We start from the raw sequence: 16,720 nt of genomic DNA on the forward strand, positions 1-16,720 counted from the left end.
GTCGTTCCTTTTCGTAACCTGACATATATTTCAATAAAATATTATTGTGATCTCACATATATATTTCTTTGCTATGAACAAACCTATAAAACATTATCAAACCTAGAATTGCATAGAAATAAAAATCTTTTTAAATAAAATACTTTTTATCCTGCACTGGTTATAGCACCCCAAAATGTTCCTTTTTGTAACATTTAAGCATTTTCAGCGGGTCCAGGAAAAAAATCAAAAAAGCAATTTCTTCTAAGTTCTTGCTTTACTTCTTGGATATGTTCCCCGCCAATATTTGATCTCTTTTATACATGCATAAGCAAAACGATCCACCGCTTCATTGGGTTTTTATTTCAAATCTCTCGGGCCGGATAGAAACTGCCAAAATTTGAGTATTTTTGGATTCGCCTCTGAGGACAATTTCGCTCGAGTTTTCTTTATAAATCATTTATATTTAGGTGAAATGTAACCAAATTTTGAGAGAATCTTACTTAACTATCCTTCTATGCGTACAACGAGTTGAGGGGCCTCAAGCGGAAGAATTCGATCGATTTTACGCTTTTTTGTGAGGTGACTTTAACTGCGTTAAATTTGAATCTTATGATTGGCACGGGTCCCCATAAAGTCCATTGGTCTGAGCACGGTCTTGAAGCCTCGAAAATTCTACGCAAATCAAAGCAGGTTAGGAAGCTAGGAGGGGTATGCTAAAGTCCAGATAGATGATATATCCCGACGATACAGCGTGATTTCGGTTTTTCTGTATTTTTGTTGGCTGAAACCTAAAGGGTGTTCCTTTTTGTAACATTTTGCTCTTTAACTTTAAATATCATCGCCAATTTTTAAGTTGGGTTTATTTAGTTTTCACCATCCAATATCTGCTTAAAAATCTTCCTATAGATATATTCGCTATGATTTAATGATGTTCCTGATTGAAAAGGGGTCAAGTTGAAAAAATGTTACGTAAGGGAACCACGATGAATCTGTGAATGAATAAATGAATGAATGAATGAATGAATGAATGAATGAATGAATGAATGATAATGAATGAATGAATGAATGAATGAATAAATGAATGAATGAATGATAATTGTTATAAAAATAATAACAACAAAAACAGTAATCAAATACAAAATTGAGATCACTTTTACATTTAAATGGAACATTAGAAGGGATATATGATGTTAGTTTTAATGTTTTCGGTCTGCCAAATACAAATTATTCTGAACATTGTTTTTTTTTTGCGATTCGACTCGTGCTTAGTCTGGGACGAGTGCCCCTACCGTGGACCGGCTCCTACTCCGCACTCCGTGGCTCCGGAGGACTCCTAATTTTACCGACAGCCTATTGAACTTATTGAATTTTCTAAGTTCTGTTTCATATTTCGAATAGAATGGTCTGTGAAGCTTCTTTTAAAGTGAATTGAAATGAATTGAGGCCCGTATTTTGCCCGTGGCTTGCTTTTCATTTCCATGAATACATATTCTGACTAGCCTTAGTCTGTCAACACTATTTTAAAACTTAAAAATATGCCAGATTACGTTTTTCACAAGCCAAAAACAACGCGCAAAATCTTTTTGTCCCCAACATGACACCCAAAATACGTCATTACTCGGAACCTATTGTCTGTGTGATAAATGATCGCGCCATCTTGCGCAATGGCGCATGCGCAATTGACGATTGTAACAGATCACCTAACCCCCACTAAAATAATAATAAAAAAACTGTGTGTGTGTTGTTAGGGGGAGGGGAAGGGGGGGGAGAGGTGGAGAGGGGGAGGGCTAAGGAATGGAGAATTGTTGTACGGATGCTCAAGGCTGCATGTATTTTTACGTCCCTCAGAGGTTTTATAGTAATTCTTTTTATTTTAATAGTTATCACTAATACTAGTAAATGAGTAAATTTTTAGTACACATCTAGTCCCCCTTTGTTCTTTTGTTTGTCTATTTGAAATTGGGCGAAAGAGCGAACGAGTTTTAGGGTCGCTGATTTGTCAATCGCTCAGCCAATCACAACGAGTATTTTTGTGAGATATTCGTGTGCCACATGCCTTAATAACATAGTTACAGTTGTCTCGGAAAACTCAACAATTTGCCGAAAATAGTTAATTCGCAAAGTTCCACCATGCAATCTATTAATGTTTCGCCTATTAAAAAAAGAATCCGATTTTATGTTAGGTTTACAGCAGACCAGGTCGCTTGCATTTGCGACGCGCTCTTTCAGGAAGGAGATATCAAACGGCTTTCTCAATTTCTCTTGTCCATTCCGCAAGAAGATCTACAGAATAAAAGCGAAAGCTTGCTCAAAGCTAGAGCCATGGTAGCGTTTCATCGCGGTTGCTATCAAGAAGTCTATAATATCCTGGAGAACAACAAATTTGACACATCGTCACACGAGTTTTTGCAGTGTCTTTGGTACAAGGCTCATTATAGCGAGGGCGAAAAGTTACGCGGACGATCACTGAGTGCTGTTGATAAGTTTCGCATCCGGAAAAAGTCCCCCCTGCCTAACACTATTTCGGACGGTGAGAAAACTATCTACTTTTTCAAAGAGAAAGTGCGCACAGTGCTAAAGGAGTGCTACGAGCATAAGAAATACCCGACGCTGAAGGAAAAACGGGTGATTGCTACACAGACCAACCTTACGCTACGACAAGTAAGAAACTGGTTCAGGAATCGACGACATCGTGACCGTATCTCATCAAATAAAAGGCAAGTAGTAAAAAGCACTAGGAAGTTTATGATCTTTTAACAAACTATCAACAAAAATATAGACCAAAATTCTACAACCGCATTGTTAAAAAAGTAGTTTAGTAATAGCATTTCAACTTTAGAAGTATACTATGATAAATTCCATTAAAATTTATTTCTTTGTAGCGCAAACATTTTTTTCAGTAAAATGAATTGGGAAACTAACCGTTTGGAAAAGTGGACTTGCTTATCCAACATGGCGCGCTTTTTGATACTTCTTTTGTTCTTTGAGTCAACGGCTTTTTTTTTCAAACGCCTTGCAAAAAATAATCCGCTACGACAGCACCCAAATTACAGAATATAGCAATGTTTAGAGGGTTTTCTCTTCTTTCTATAGCTCATCAGGTGTTCCATGGTGGCACACAGTCTGTGATGCGATTTCTCCGCTTTTGAAGGCGCCCAAATGATGCCCCTGTTGTCTGAAATTCAGTCAAACTCCGACTGGGAAGACAAGGCTTCAACAAGTGAAAAATTTGTTTGATACTCGATGCAGTCGAGTGAAATCTTCAAACTAAACAATTAAACAACCCAGTGTACAAGAGTCCGACAAATTTTATATGTTAGTGCTATGTAACCTTAAAAATACATGAAACTAAGGTATTTCCTAAGGGATTGTCTAATTTCCACTGTAAGATTGATGATTTCTGTTAATTTAAGAGAAAAAAAAAACAATAAGTGTATATAAATTTTTAAGGAACATAATCTTTTCTCTTTGGATTTTCTCTTTCGAAATTTATTTTTCGTTTTTTTTTTACTCAAGCCAAGCGTGTGGAAAACAATATTTAGTAAACACTTTGATTCTTATATGCTACAGTGCACTTATAAGTACTTGCCCCTGCCCATTATTGCTGTAACCATGGGGACAGCTGCTAGTATTTATCCGACCCATCGAGGAATAGACTGTTTTATCAAAGTGGAAAGCGAGAAAGCGAAGGGTCGTAAGCCTACACAAGATTTTACTGTGAACTACAAACGACGCAGATATCACTTAAAAGGAATCTCACTAATGTTATAGCACATTTTAGCCAAGTTGAACATAAAAATAAGTTGCTTCCTATACAAACCACGAGATTATTTACCCAGTGATAATCCCTCCTCGCTTGTGATAGTCCCTTTCGCTTCCATGGCAATAAGATATGCTCTAGTTTGTCTTCCCACACAGTTTGATATAACTAGAAAAAGCATCTAGTGCGTGCATTGAAGTGGTCCATAAGGTTGATGCACATGGCATCAACAACAACGTTGCTATAGTAATAACAAGAAACTAATTCGCAATTTGTGGTCAACATTGGGTGCTCACATGTGCGTAGATTGTTAATTACCTTTTAATTGCCGCCGAACTCTAAATAGATAAAGAAAAGGTCACACAAAGGTCACATTTGAAGCTATTTTGGGCAAGTCGGCCATGTTGCCATGATATGGCGGAGGTGAAAGTGTGGAATTTTGCTTCTAAAATTTTCGTTAGCAGGTGGGGCCAGGGAAGGAGGGGGGGGGGGGGGGGGAGACCGGCCCCTCTGGCCCTCCCTCTGGATCGAGTAATATCCGTAGCGCTACCTGACATATAGGGACGTTACATAGAGGGACGCGTGACATAGGGACTATACGAATACGAGTCCGTGGGAAACAAGGGGGAACACAGTGACCAATTTAGTCTTTGTGGGAAGGGAGGGTGGGTGACAAAAGTACACATGACCTATACGGACGCTCATAACAAGCAACAGAGCGCCTGACATAGAGGGACGTCACGGATACGAGTCCGTGGGAAACAAGGGGGACCACAGTGATCAATTGATAATTTGTGGGAGGGGAGGGTGGGTGACAAAAGTACACATGACCTATACGGACGCTCATATCCTGGATCCGCTAATTGGAGCCGTCTCTCTTGCAAGCTCCCGCTTTAGTTTTTTAGAGATATTTGTCAATGATAAAATTCGGTCCTTTAGACAACTTTTATGATCGACTAGACTTCATAGAAGCGCTTTATTGGGGCAGGGGAATTTTTTAAAGTGAGGGACTGACTCGGCTTGTGTTTTCGTGGTGGCGGGGGTTGTTAATTTCACACCAAAATCGAGAGCGTGATGGAAATGCACACATCAGTCAGGGGGCGCAAAGACGAGGGTCAAGCGTGAACGGTTTACAATACAACACCATAAGAACTAATAAAAATTAGATATCAATTATCGGCGAGGCGCGACGCACATGCAAATAAAATCGCAGTTTTGGGGGTTTGCTACGCATTCTAAAAAACTGTAGTTATAAACCACTCCATTTTGCGTATATGAGGTCAGTCCTACTTGATGTCTTATACGACAAGCGGACAACCGAATCGATTTCTTGGAAATATGGAAGAGTATAAGTTAAAAATCGACTCGCGATTTTTTTCGATATTTCCAAGGAATCGATTCGATGGTCTTTCTGTTATATAAGAAAACAAGTGGGACTGTTGGCGGGCAGGCATGCAGGCAAGCGCGAAAATGCACCACACACATGTGGCGTGGTTTTAGAACAAATGGCTGCGAAAGTGAGAGATATTTCACGCGTGCAATTACCGTCTCGGGCCAAAAACTCAGAGTTCAAGCAAACACACGCGCACACGGCATGGAATATGCCAGTAGTAAAAGTTGACTAGATGAGTTTCCGTTGGACAAAACAAATATGGTATTCGATTCGACACATCAAAAGCTTGACGTTTGAATCGGTGTCTTCCTTTTTACGTACTGCACAACTGGTGAAGACGCGCTTAGTGCCGTGCTTAACTTAATTGTGTCGTACTGCACAACTGGTGAAGACGCGCTTAGTGCCGTGCTTAACTTAATTGTGTCGTACTGCACAACTGGTGAAGACGCGCTTAGTGCCGTGCTTAACTTAATTGTGTCGTACTGCACAACTGGTGAAGACGCGCTTAGTGCCGTGCTTAACTTAATTGTGTCGTACTGCACAACTGGTGAAGACGCGCTTAGTGCCGTGCTTAACTTAATTGTGTCGTACTGCACAACTGGTAAAGACGCGCTTAGTGCCGTGCTTAACTTAATTGTGTCGTCTCGAACCAAGAAAGGGGACTCTGGTTTTACCCGCGCGCCATGTCGATTCCGATCTTTTCTATAGACTCGTCAAATCGAACAGAAAACACCGACAGTTAACCATGAAAACCAGTCAAGCATACCAATTCTGTTTATGACACGATTGGATCGAGAGATGCGAGGAAGCCCCCTCCCCAGTCCCCCTCCCAGTCACTGATTGCCAGGCAGGGCCGGGTTCCTAAGCGCTAACCCAGGGATGGATGTCCTTTTTATCCAATCAAATGTCGCATTTATCCCTGGGTTGGCGTTAACCTGCTTTATGAACAGACCCCGGAAATATAAGTATAGTACATCATGCTAGCATTTTGACATTCACCACGCTCACCCCAGCGTAAAACCCCCCAGGGGAAAAACTCAATCCCGCCCCTACCTGCAGACATAATTTAATAGCTGGTATCATATTTCTGAATGCACTTTTGACGTTCGTAAGAACTTTATTATCAGATTGTGCAGGTAATCAGGTAGTCTTATATTTTTTTCTGAACGCTAATGTTGATATTGCTATTGTACGAATTGCTATCTGGCTATAGTGGTATGACGTCATTATCTTTTGATACGACTTTCATCGGACAGGACCAGCCATTCAATGTTGAGTACCCCCATCGCTAGATTACACATAACTAGACTACGAAGAAACGGTTGAGGGGAGGGAAGGGGAGTGGATACCGGACACTCCCCTTATACGGTCTAATTGGCAGAAAAAAGGAATACTAATGATGAATTTGTTATTGCCATATAAAAGCTCTATTAGACCCGCCGTCTCTTTCAAGCCTTCCTGTCCAATACGCCACCCAATACAAAGTATAATATTACCATTTTCCAAGAGTTGACTTGATAACTATTCATAGTGTCAAAAACGGGATTTTTCGGTAACCCCCCTTATTTCCCTTAAGCTTCCCCTCTCTTCGAGACAAAAAAAGGAAATAAAGAGCTAACTGAGAACCGTTACAGCTAGAGCTTTAACAGTTATTTCTATTTTATTTCAATAGTAATCACTTTAGTACTAAGAAAACAAGTCAATTCCCAGTAAAATCTAGTCCCCCTTTGTTCTGTTGTTTGTTTATTTGAATTTGGGCGAAGGAGTTCTAAGGCAGCCTCCACCGCGCAGCGCGGTTCCCTAAGGGCGGCGTGGTCCCAAAGGGCGGCGCGGTCCCCAAGGGCGGCGCGTAGGAGGCTAGTTTTAGGGTCGCTGATTTGTCAACCGCTCAGCCAATCACGAGTTTTTCTTTTTGTTTTTCGTGTGATATTCGTCCGCCACATATCAACAAGTTCGCACAAGTTCGACCATGCAATCTATTAATGTTTCGCCTATTAAAAAAAAAAAGTACGATTTCAAGTTAGGTCTACAGCAGAACAGGTGCTTGCATTTGCGACGCGCTCTTTCAGGCAGGAAATATCAAACGGCTCTCTCAGATTCTCTTGTCCCTCTCCACAAGAGGACCTACAGTATAAGCGAAAGCTTGCTCAAAGCTAGAGCCATGGTAGCGTTCCATCGCGGTTGCTATCTTTTCTCTTCTTTCTAAAGCTCATTAGATGTTCCGTGTAGGCACAGTTTGTGACGCGATTTCTCCGCTTTTGAAGGCGCCCAAATGATGTCCCTGTTGTTATCCGAAATTCGGGCAAACTAACTTGAACAATTGGAAATTTGTTTGATACTCGATGCAGTCGACGTGAAATCTTCAAACTAAACAAGTACACAACCCAGTGTATACGAGTCCGGCAAACTTATCTGGTATGCTATGCAACCTGTTAAACTCTATAAAACGATTACAAGTTAAAAATACCCGAAACCTTATTTTAACCTCGCCTTAAGGGATAGTCCAAGAAACAAAGCAACATTGATAGTCATATAATAGCTCTTTTGTTATTATTATAATTGTCGGGCATAATTGTTTGAAATGTCACGGAAATGTGAACCCAGAAAACACTATTTAACAATATCGAAAACGTGCGCACCCGTTTCCCTCCTAGCAATTCCTGGCTACGAGCCTGGAATAGCAACTGGTAGAGAAAAATAGATGAGTCACTGAACAAACTCAAATCATTTGTCAGTGACAACAATGAATAATTGCTCTAACGCTACCGTTTACAGCAAATTAATAATTAAGATGATATACAATTGACTGGGATAGTAGAAAGATATAAAGGAGATCTCTGCTCCTGATGATCAAACACATGTCTCTCACATTTCTCAAACAAAGCATTTTGCAGTCGCTTAAACTGTGCAAAGTAGCCGGTAGCTGACCTCCAGACATAAAACAAGCAGCATAAGGAAATCACCACATATGGGATGTAGACCTCAATATAGAAAATAATTCCCATAATAGTAAATCCAATTACACTTCCAAGAAAAACTACATTGAAACTAAGGGTAAGAATAAGCATAAAATATGATGCTTCAACACATATACAAAAAATAATAAACAGAATATAAAGTACAGGAAGAGAAAGAAGCTTCACTGTTGTCAGTGACAACAATGAATAATTGCTCTAACGCAACCGTTTACAGCAAATTAATAATTAAGATGATATACAATTGACTGGGATAGTAGAAAGATATAAAGGAGATCTCTGCTCCTGATGATCAAACACCTGTAGCCCCAGACCCATGAACTCTGGAGGACAATGAAAAGCCTGTATCTTCTGGTGACAGCCTTTGCTATGCAAGCGAGAGTGAAAGGTAAGAAGAATTCGTGATGATTACACTCTACTTTTAGGGGTAGCGAAATTTCGAAAGTCTAGCAAAAAATTCGCAAAGTCTCGGAATCTTGTTGTTTTTACGCAAGTCTCGTTTTTTATTTTCAAAATTTTAGGGGTCTCGCAGCCTCGTTTTTTTTTCTACCATGGTTTCGGGTTTTCCCTTCATTTTTCGAGTCTCGAGTTTTCAGCCTTTCCGCTCTTAACAGAAACCTTATTTGTAATAAGATTGTATTGTAACTTTATTTTGTCATTCGTTTCAACTAATGTTGATGACATATTTCACCGCCGGTGATCCTACATACTAATCCCTCAGATACTAAACAAGTAAAATCAGCTAGAATCTATGGAAAGGCATTATAATCATGGTTTTTAATTTTTTTACAGCAACTTCTGTAATTTGTGTGCCTGATGGCTGTATGGCTTTGGGTAAAGAAAGAGCCTACAAAATTATACAATGCTATACAAAAATACTATTCAATGCTATTCAATGCTATTTAATGATATTCAAAGCTATTCTTATTTTTTACTTGTCACACCCTACACCCTTATTTCGAATTATATCTCAAACCATAATATAACTTCAATATTTTCTTATGTAGAAACATTCTTAATAGTTTAATGAATGCCCTCCTTTATAAAATTTGGAAAACTATTTTGCAACCTTTAAGATATACAGGTTTACTACTCTGCACGACTGCACAACAAATAACAATCAATTATTCCATTCGGCAATTTTCGATCAACCACATTTCAGCAACCCACCTTTACCCTGACCTTTAATATCGTATTTAAATTTAAATAGTCTAGAAAACTAATTCAGAAATAACCCAAAAAGTGTTGAAACTCTTGATAGAAACGTGTTATGTGCTATGCACCTGTATTTCTTAACTTATTAGTATAAATATAACTTGCAATTTAGATAATATTAATTTCGTTCTTTCATCCATTCAGGCCTGACATTCATTCTATGCATTCAAAGAGTGAAATACATCAACTTGACGAAAGTCTCTCGTCTGATATCTAAGTTAGAAATACCTCATCGACAGTCACACCTATTTCAAATACTTATTGGCTATATACCCGACAGTCGGGGAAGGTCCTCAATGGACTAAATGCCCGACAGTTTTCATTTTTTTTTTCAAACAACCATGTAAATTGTCGACCTAGTAAGTTCAAAGTATTTTATATTTGTTGAGAAAGGGCAAACAAATCTGAATTAAGTTTTGTTGTCGATGTTTTGCGTCGTCCATGTACAGTATAGAATCGTAATTTTAGTGGCACTTTGGAATTTTCTACATAAAATGCTGCTAAATGTCGGCATATCTCAATTTACGAAAATATTATAGTAAATTGTCGACCTTAGCATATTGTAGAAAATTCCAGTACCACTAAATTGATTTAGTGTACATAGTCAACAGAAAACGTTTTATACCAATAACAAATCCCAATTCAGATTTGCTAGCCCTTTCTAAAGAAATATGGAATACTTTAAACTCACCTTTCCGGGGCATATAGCCACTGGGTTAAAATAAGGCTGCACTAGGAGAATCTGGAAATCGTAACCCGCAGTGCTTCATGGGTATCAAGTTGGTTTCAAAAGCTGTAGAATTCTTGTTCATGTTCTTATGAACATTCACATAGCTTTCTGATACAAGGATTCAGCCGTTTATACGCTACCCATGAACCAACGCGGGTTACGACACATTGATTCTCAAGTGCAACCTTTTTTATTAATAGGTGTATATCGGGAAGAGTTTATATAACGATTTTTTTTCTATATAGCGATTCAACTTTTCTGTCCCTTGCCTTAAATCAAGGTTCAACTGAAGATATATTGTACTTCACACGAAAATCAAGCATAACGTAGTTGTGTTTCTCCGCAGCTAGTTGTCCTGGCTATTTCAGGAAAGAATTAAGTGGCGCCATACGCAACTTCACTCTCTCAGGCCCAGGACCACTCGTCTACTCTACTGTCACGCAAAGCGAGGGCGCGTGCGAGTTCGCGTGTCACGTCCATTCTGAATGCTGGATGATTAACTACTGTCTCGGATCGAAGAGATGCGAGCTGCTTGCTGGCAACTTAGCCGGGTATTCGCCTGTCTCATCCGAAAACTGCATGTTTAAGGCAAAAAAGGTATCTGTTATTTCCTTATTTGCTTTTACATAAGAATTTCGCCTCTTGATTTGTATTGTTTAGGTCGGGTGGGAAACACCCTTTGGGAATTTCTAAAATACCAGAAGACCCTAGAAGGGATAGCCAATTGGTACAATATGTGTCTCATTATATTTCAACCGAATGAGGAGAACATGGATCAATCATACAATAATCAATTATTAAATGTTATCGAAGTAGTGTGATCTGGCATCGCTGTAGTTCATTTATAACTACCGTTCGGTCCAAGTCGGTCTTGGGACCGCCATTCGCCATTCGCCATTTGCACTAATAACCGTTTTTTTAATCAAGGTGTATACCCCGCAGGATGCAGTTATATATATGCATATATGTATGCACTAATTAAAGTAAAACACAAGTTAGCTCCCCACTAGGAAAGAACAGGTGTGATTTAAGTACTCTGAGTGCGCCTATATATAGCCTGAGATTGGTTATTCATAGGATGCAAACACGAAGGGATGGGGTCGAACAACTTATACAAATTGCCAGGTGCAGGCTATTACCGCACTTAATCAATTTTTGCATGAGCTCACGCCAAAATCCGTTTGTTAAGCTCATTTTGAAAAGAATAAAGCATAGTCAATGATTAAAAAAAACAAACAAAATTTAAAGTACATAAAAAATAGCGCTCTCTAATGTTGAACATCCCCGTCACGTGATCGCGAACGTGCACAAACCAAGCATACACAGGTATAGTACAAAAACACATTTGGACGAAATTTATGAATACGCGCATTGGGGCACAAATCGTTTATTAATTTATTTGAAACTTTGATATTTTTATTCACTCCCTTTTAATTTTTGTCTTTATTTAGGGGTTTCATTTAGGCCCGGCGGCCGGCGGTACCTGCAGCTATATTTTCTGAGCGGCGGCTACTTTAAAAAAAAGTCTATCAATGTTTTATTTGAACTAATAAACTTCCCCCCTACTTTCAATTAAATTTCCACTGCCTTCTCGGAAACGTAATGAAACCCCTGTTATTACTTTGCATGTTTTATCGCCCGCCTTTATATCCTGAGCTCTACAGCCCTTGTACAGCCATATGTTTTTTGTAAAAGTACCGAGCGGAGCTTAAATTCCTAGAAAGTAGATCTCAGAAAGCTTACACAGCAAGCATGATAACATCGGTTCGAATCTGCATCAATACTGAGGAGTTTTCAAGAGATTTGAAATGATCGAGAAGCAAAGAGCTGTATCACCCATAAATGTAATAACACCCATAAATGTTATAACAACCATAAATGTAATAACACGTCACCCATAAATGTTATAACAACCATAACTGTAATATCAGGTCGCCCATAAATGTTATAACAACCATAAATGTAAGAACACATCGCCCATAAATGTCATAAACCATGTTAACCATAAATGTAAGAACACGCCGCATAAATGTTATAACTTATAATTTTGACTTATAGGAACAACATTAGACAACCAAACTTGGCAGATGTCATGTAGGTGTCAAGGGGGTGCAACAATATGTCAACTGAGCATGGCGTCATCGATGACGTCATTAAAAACGGCAATACTCATATCTCATCATAGAAATAACATAAGGCGGTCTAACTTGGCAGATGTCATGTAGGTTTCAAGGGGGGTGCAGCGATATGTCAACTGAGCATGACGTCTTTGATGATGTCACTAAAAACGGCAATACTCATATCTTATCATAGAAACATCATAAGGCGGTCTAACTTGGCAGATGTCATGAAGGTGTGAAAACTTGTAATGTACACTCGCACCTAGCAACCACGTGACAGGGCCAAAAACCAAAAAAAGACTTCTCCGGGTTTTGTGGCCATGCCCCCTCTATTAATTATGAATACAACTTGCATATGTATTCTTTCCTTTTTTCCGATTAGACTGTTATAATAAGTATACGAATTTTCAAAAGGAATGCTCTTCTCTTGATTCTGGATAAAAATTATTTACTATTTCTAATTTAATATATTTCTGATCGCATTCTAGGGACGGCGTAGGTAACCATAGCAACACAAAGCTTTTTTTAAATACTGCAGGTTATCCTTACTTCCATTCTAGCGAACAGCCTAACCCGTCATCGGATTCTTTAAAGTGAGACATACTTAGCAAAGCGCTTTATCCTTTTAGGCGAGGCATTTATTCGAGGGAGACACTTATTCAAACAATTACGGGTTTTAATTTTTTTTAAGATCATATTCTTCCTTTCCCTGTTTAGTGTGATCTGTCCCCGTGTGTTAATGGTGGGACGTGCTTCATGATTGGTGCGAACATAAACTGCGCATGTACGGAACAATTCGCCGGCCCGTACTGTTCTGTACCATGTAAGTAAAAATGTAGATCATCATCACACGAATAGCAACATAAACATAAAGGCATGCGTGGTCCGCATGTGGTCCGCGTTTTGTTACTCCCCATTTGTGCACTTGTATTGTTAAAGAGTGACGAGCTCAGGCCCGTACCCTGGGGGGGGGGGGGGGGGGGGGGGAGGGGGGGGGGAAGAGAGGGAAGAGGGGTGAGAACTCCCTCCCTCCCCCCCCCCCCCCCCCCCCCGGAAAGATAAGGTGATCTTTCTCGGATTTCGGATCCCTCCAAGAAAAATCCTGGGTACGGGCCTGGAGTTCATACGGAATGCCCGATTACAGTCATGCGGAAATAATCAAAAGATAAAAATCATGTTTATCAATGACCTTAGAATCCGTAAACACCTATTTCAACTTACGTTGCAGTGGAGAATACATGCGTCGAAGCCCTCAGTGCTCCATGGGTATCAAATAAATTACCAAACAAACACAAATAAAAACATACTGTATACAGGTCTGTAAACCAGTGGAAACCAGTAACATTCTTGTTTATGTGCCTGTGAACATCCATTCAGAGATCGCGATTAAGTGCGTCTCTATATTTAGTGGCCAGGAGAGACGCTCGAGGCTCTGGAACCAGGGTACACTGCGGGCTACGACACATGGATTCTAAACTGAACCTTATTTGAAAAATGTGTATCGTTAGCAAGAAAATACGTCGCTTTGTTGCACCTCTTTCGTGTTATTTTTCTAAGCACAATCGTGCAGGTGCCCCTTATTAAAGAAATTTAAATTGTATTTTTTTTTTTTACAAAATAACCATCATACTTTGTCAATATGATTATTGATTACAAATATTTAGGAAAATATGTGACCCGGTATTGTGCAGAAATGGTGACCTTTTTTCTCCTTGAATGTTATTGAATCTTCCTTTTCGCCGCCCCTCGTATGTTTATTGTTTACAATTTAACGAATTGGGATTCCTGTGGCGAGTTGAACCGGAAGCCAAAAAGTGGAGAGGGGGACAAATTCCCTTTAATTCTTGATCACGCCACATAAAGCCCGAAATCAGTATTTTCCCAATAAAAACACTCGAGACGCGTGCGGAGGAGGCTATATCACTATAAAATTGTCAAAAAAGGTCATCGCATTGATTCCCTAGGACACATATACTTTTAATTCTTTTTGCGTTGATACTATACAAGAGATTCTCTAAAATACGCCCACCTACTTTTCACGTTATATCGTTTAAATGGTTTCACACGGAAATTCTCCTACCCAATTCGAATTGTGCATATAAAAGCGGAGCCTTATCTATATTTTCTTTTTATATTTAATTCAGTGGTTATGGAAGTGGCCAGTAACCCGGTCTGTTTCGAAGCTAAAGATGGCAAATACGGTGTGATCCTGGCGCCCAGGGAAGGCCAGATTCGAGGATTCCGGTTCGTGCACATATCAGGCGGAGTCTGCTGGTACTCCTGCCCGGCTAAGGAAGGGTTTTGGGGGGGGACGTTTTTTGGGAATGACGACATTGAAGTACACATAACGGACAACAAATCGAGCATTCCTGTAATCTACCCTCCGAGTGGTGTGGCTATAGATTCTAGCTTTGGGCAGTACTCGTATAAACTCGAAGGCGTCACCAATATGGACCCCGTACTGGAGCTTGTTCTAACTAGCCCCATGGCAGTTACCGCTAGACAAGAGTTTCAGATGTGGTTCGGCCAAGATCTGTTTCACCGGAGCTGGGGGGGTGACAACTCTGGGAAAAGCTGCTCAACCGCCTATTTGCTTTATCATCCATGAAAATGTAACCGGAAAAGGGCCACAGCTAGTTGAAGAGGAAGCTCATTCCTGTAGAGACATGGAAGACAATGGTGTCTACCCAATAGGCCTTTTGCAACTAAACAGTCACGTGGTTGTTCTTTTTCTTAGAGCAAATCTCAAGAAAAAAATCAACTGACCATGACTGGAGAGCAAACATACGTTTTGCCTGACAAACCTAGAACACAGCAGTATTCTGCGCAATCATCCCTTTCAGTACACCCACGGTAAGATTAGCTGCAAAAGGCTTATTAAAAGAATGACAGAGGCTTAGCTCTTAAGAGAATGTTTTCGATCTGCGGCCATGCTGTACACACAGATGAATCAAAGACAGCGAGGGATACCACAGGATGCCCTTTTCCCTATTTAGAAAAGTATCAGTAACAATAGTTATCACAGTTGCACATACCAAACATTGTCTGATACACATTGTCAAAAAAATCAATGCCAAATTATTTATTTCTCTATAGAATTGCAATATATAAATTTCTGTTATCTATTACAAGTTGTATATAAGCCTTCACACATAATGGATCTATTCCTGTTCTTCGACATCCTTGGAGACACAGAGGTAACAGTTGGATAAAGATAGGCGAGGAAGAACAGAGAAAAGTATACCCACATATCAGAATTCTTGTTCGACCTCACTCCCCTATCTTTAACCCACTGAAATGTCCTTGTGATGATATTTGTCAAGTCAGTATCAATGTGTTGATCTATTAACATTAATTCACCTCTATTTCAGCTTTAAAGTCTATCACCATTTTTCATATCTATTTAAATTGGTGTATTGCCATTTGATATCAAACCACTCCTAGTTTAGTTTAGTCAACTCTCTTGTTGGGGGACACCCTATAAAAATAGTGCCCAATTTAAAAGATTTAAATGTGATTTTGTCCAAAGTTGCACTTTAAAAGTGGCCACTAACAGTGTTCAATATCACATCAACAGTAACAGAGTATCAAATACACATAAACAACAACACAATAAACATGTGATTGAGGCTTACTGTGATTTAAAGATTAAAGATAGAAGACACACTGTACTCATTTTTTGACAGTCTCTTATACCCTAACAGTTCTTGCAGTATTTAGCAATCAGTTCCTGGATATGGAATCTGAGCCATTTTACCTCAGTGACAGTAGCCTCATGAGGACTTTTCTGGAATAGCAAAGGTATGGCTCCAAGAAGAAGCAAAGCAAGTGCTTGTACCACAGGTTGTCCTGCACTGAGCTCATTGAGTGACATCACAAACGAAAATATTGCCAGTAAGTACAAAAACTCTGATGCAACTTTGAGAATTTTTGCAAAAATTACTCTTTTGAATGGCAGTAGCAGGTTGGATGCAGAAATAAACAGATCAAGGGGGATGCTTGGTATATCATATTCTTCATAATGAATGAGTATAAATGCTGACGACTTTGTACTCTTTTGCAAAGAAGAGGCTGAAGGTTTTCTCTCTAGTGGTATCGGTACGCTGAACGTTTCCTTGATGCTCGCTTCTACTTTAATCTCAGAATCATGTCTCTCACATTCCTCAAACAAAGCATTTTGCAGTCGCTTAAACTGTGCAAAGTAGCCGGTAGCTGACCTCCAGACATAAAACAAGCAGCATAAGGAAATCACCACATATGGGATGTAGACCTCAATATAGAAAATAATTCCCATAATAGTAAATCCAATTACACTTCCAAGAAAAACTACATTGAAACTAAGGGTAAGAATAAGCATAAAATATGATGCTTCAACACATATACAAAAAATAATAAACAGAATATAAAGTACAGGAAGAGAAAGAAGCTTCACTGTTGTCAGTGACAACAATGAATAATTGCTCTAACGCAACCGTTTACAGCAAATTAATAATTAAGATGATATACAATTGACTGGGATAGTAGAAAGATATAAAGGAGATCTCT

General features: G+C 39.4%; 2 protein-coding genes across 2 annotated transcripts; both read left to right on the plus strand.

Annotated features, from left to right (window-relative positions):
• The first annotated feature begins 2,112 nt into the window (after nt 1-2,112).
• On the plus strand, nt 2,113-2,739 carry LOC5504621 (homeobox protein six1a). Its single transcript, XM_001625457.2, has one exon. The coding sequence runs from the start codon at nt 2,113-2,115 to the stop codon at nt 2,737-2,739; it is 627 nt and encodes a 208-aa protein (XP_001625507.2).
• A 5,195-nt stretch (nt 2,740-7,934) lies between these two features.
• On the plus strand, nt 7,935-15,846 carry LOC125561376 (neurogenic locus notch homolog protein 1-like). The gene is made up of 4 exons (XM_048725635.1): nt 7,935-8,498; nt 10,402-10,652; nt 12,893-12,998; nt 14,320-15,846. Exons 1-4 carry the CDS (start codon nt 8,444-8,446, stop codon nt 14,781-14,783), a joined length of 876 nt encoding a protein of 291 aa, XP_048581592.1. The 5' UTR covers nt 7,935-8,443; the 3' UTR covers nt 14,784-15,846.
• Nucleotides 15,847-16,720: the final 874 nt, after the last annotated feature.

The sequence above is a fragment of the Nematostella vectensis genome, chromosome 3, assembly GCF_932526225.1.
Source record: "Nematostella vectensis chromosome 3, jaNemVect1.1, whole genome shotgun sequence".
NCBI classification, from domain to species: Eukaryota; Metazoa; Cnidaria; class Anthozoa; order Actiniaria; family Edwardsiidae; genus Nematostella; species Nematostella vectensis.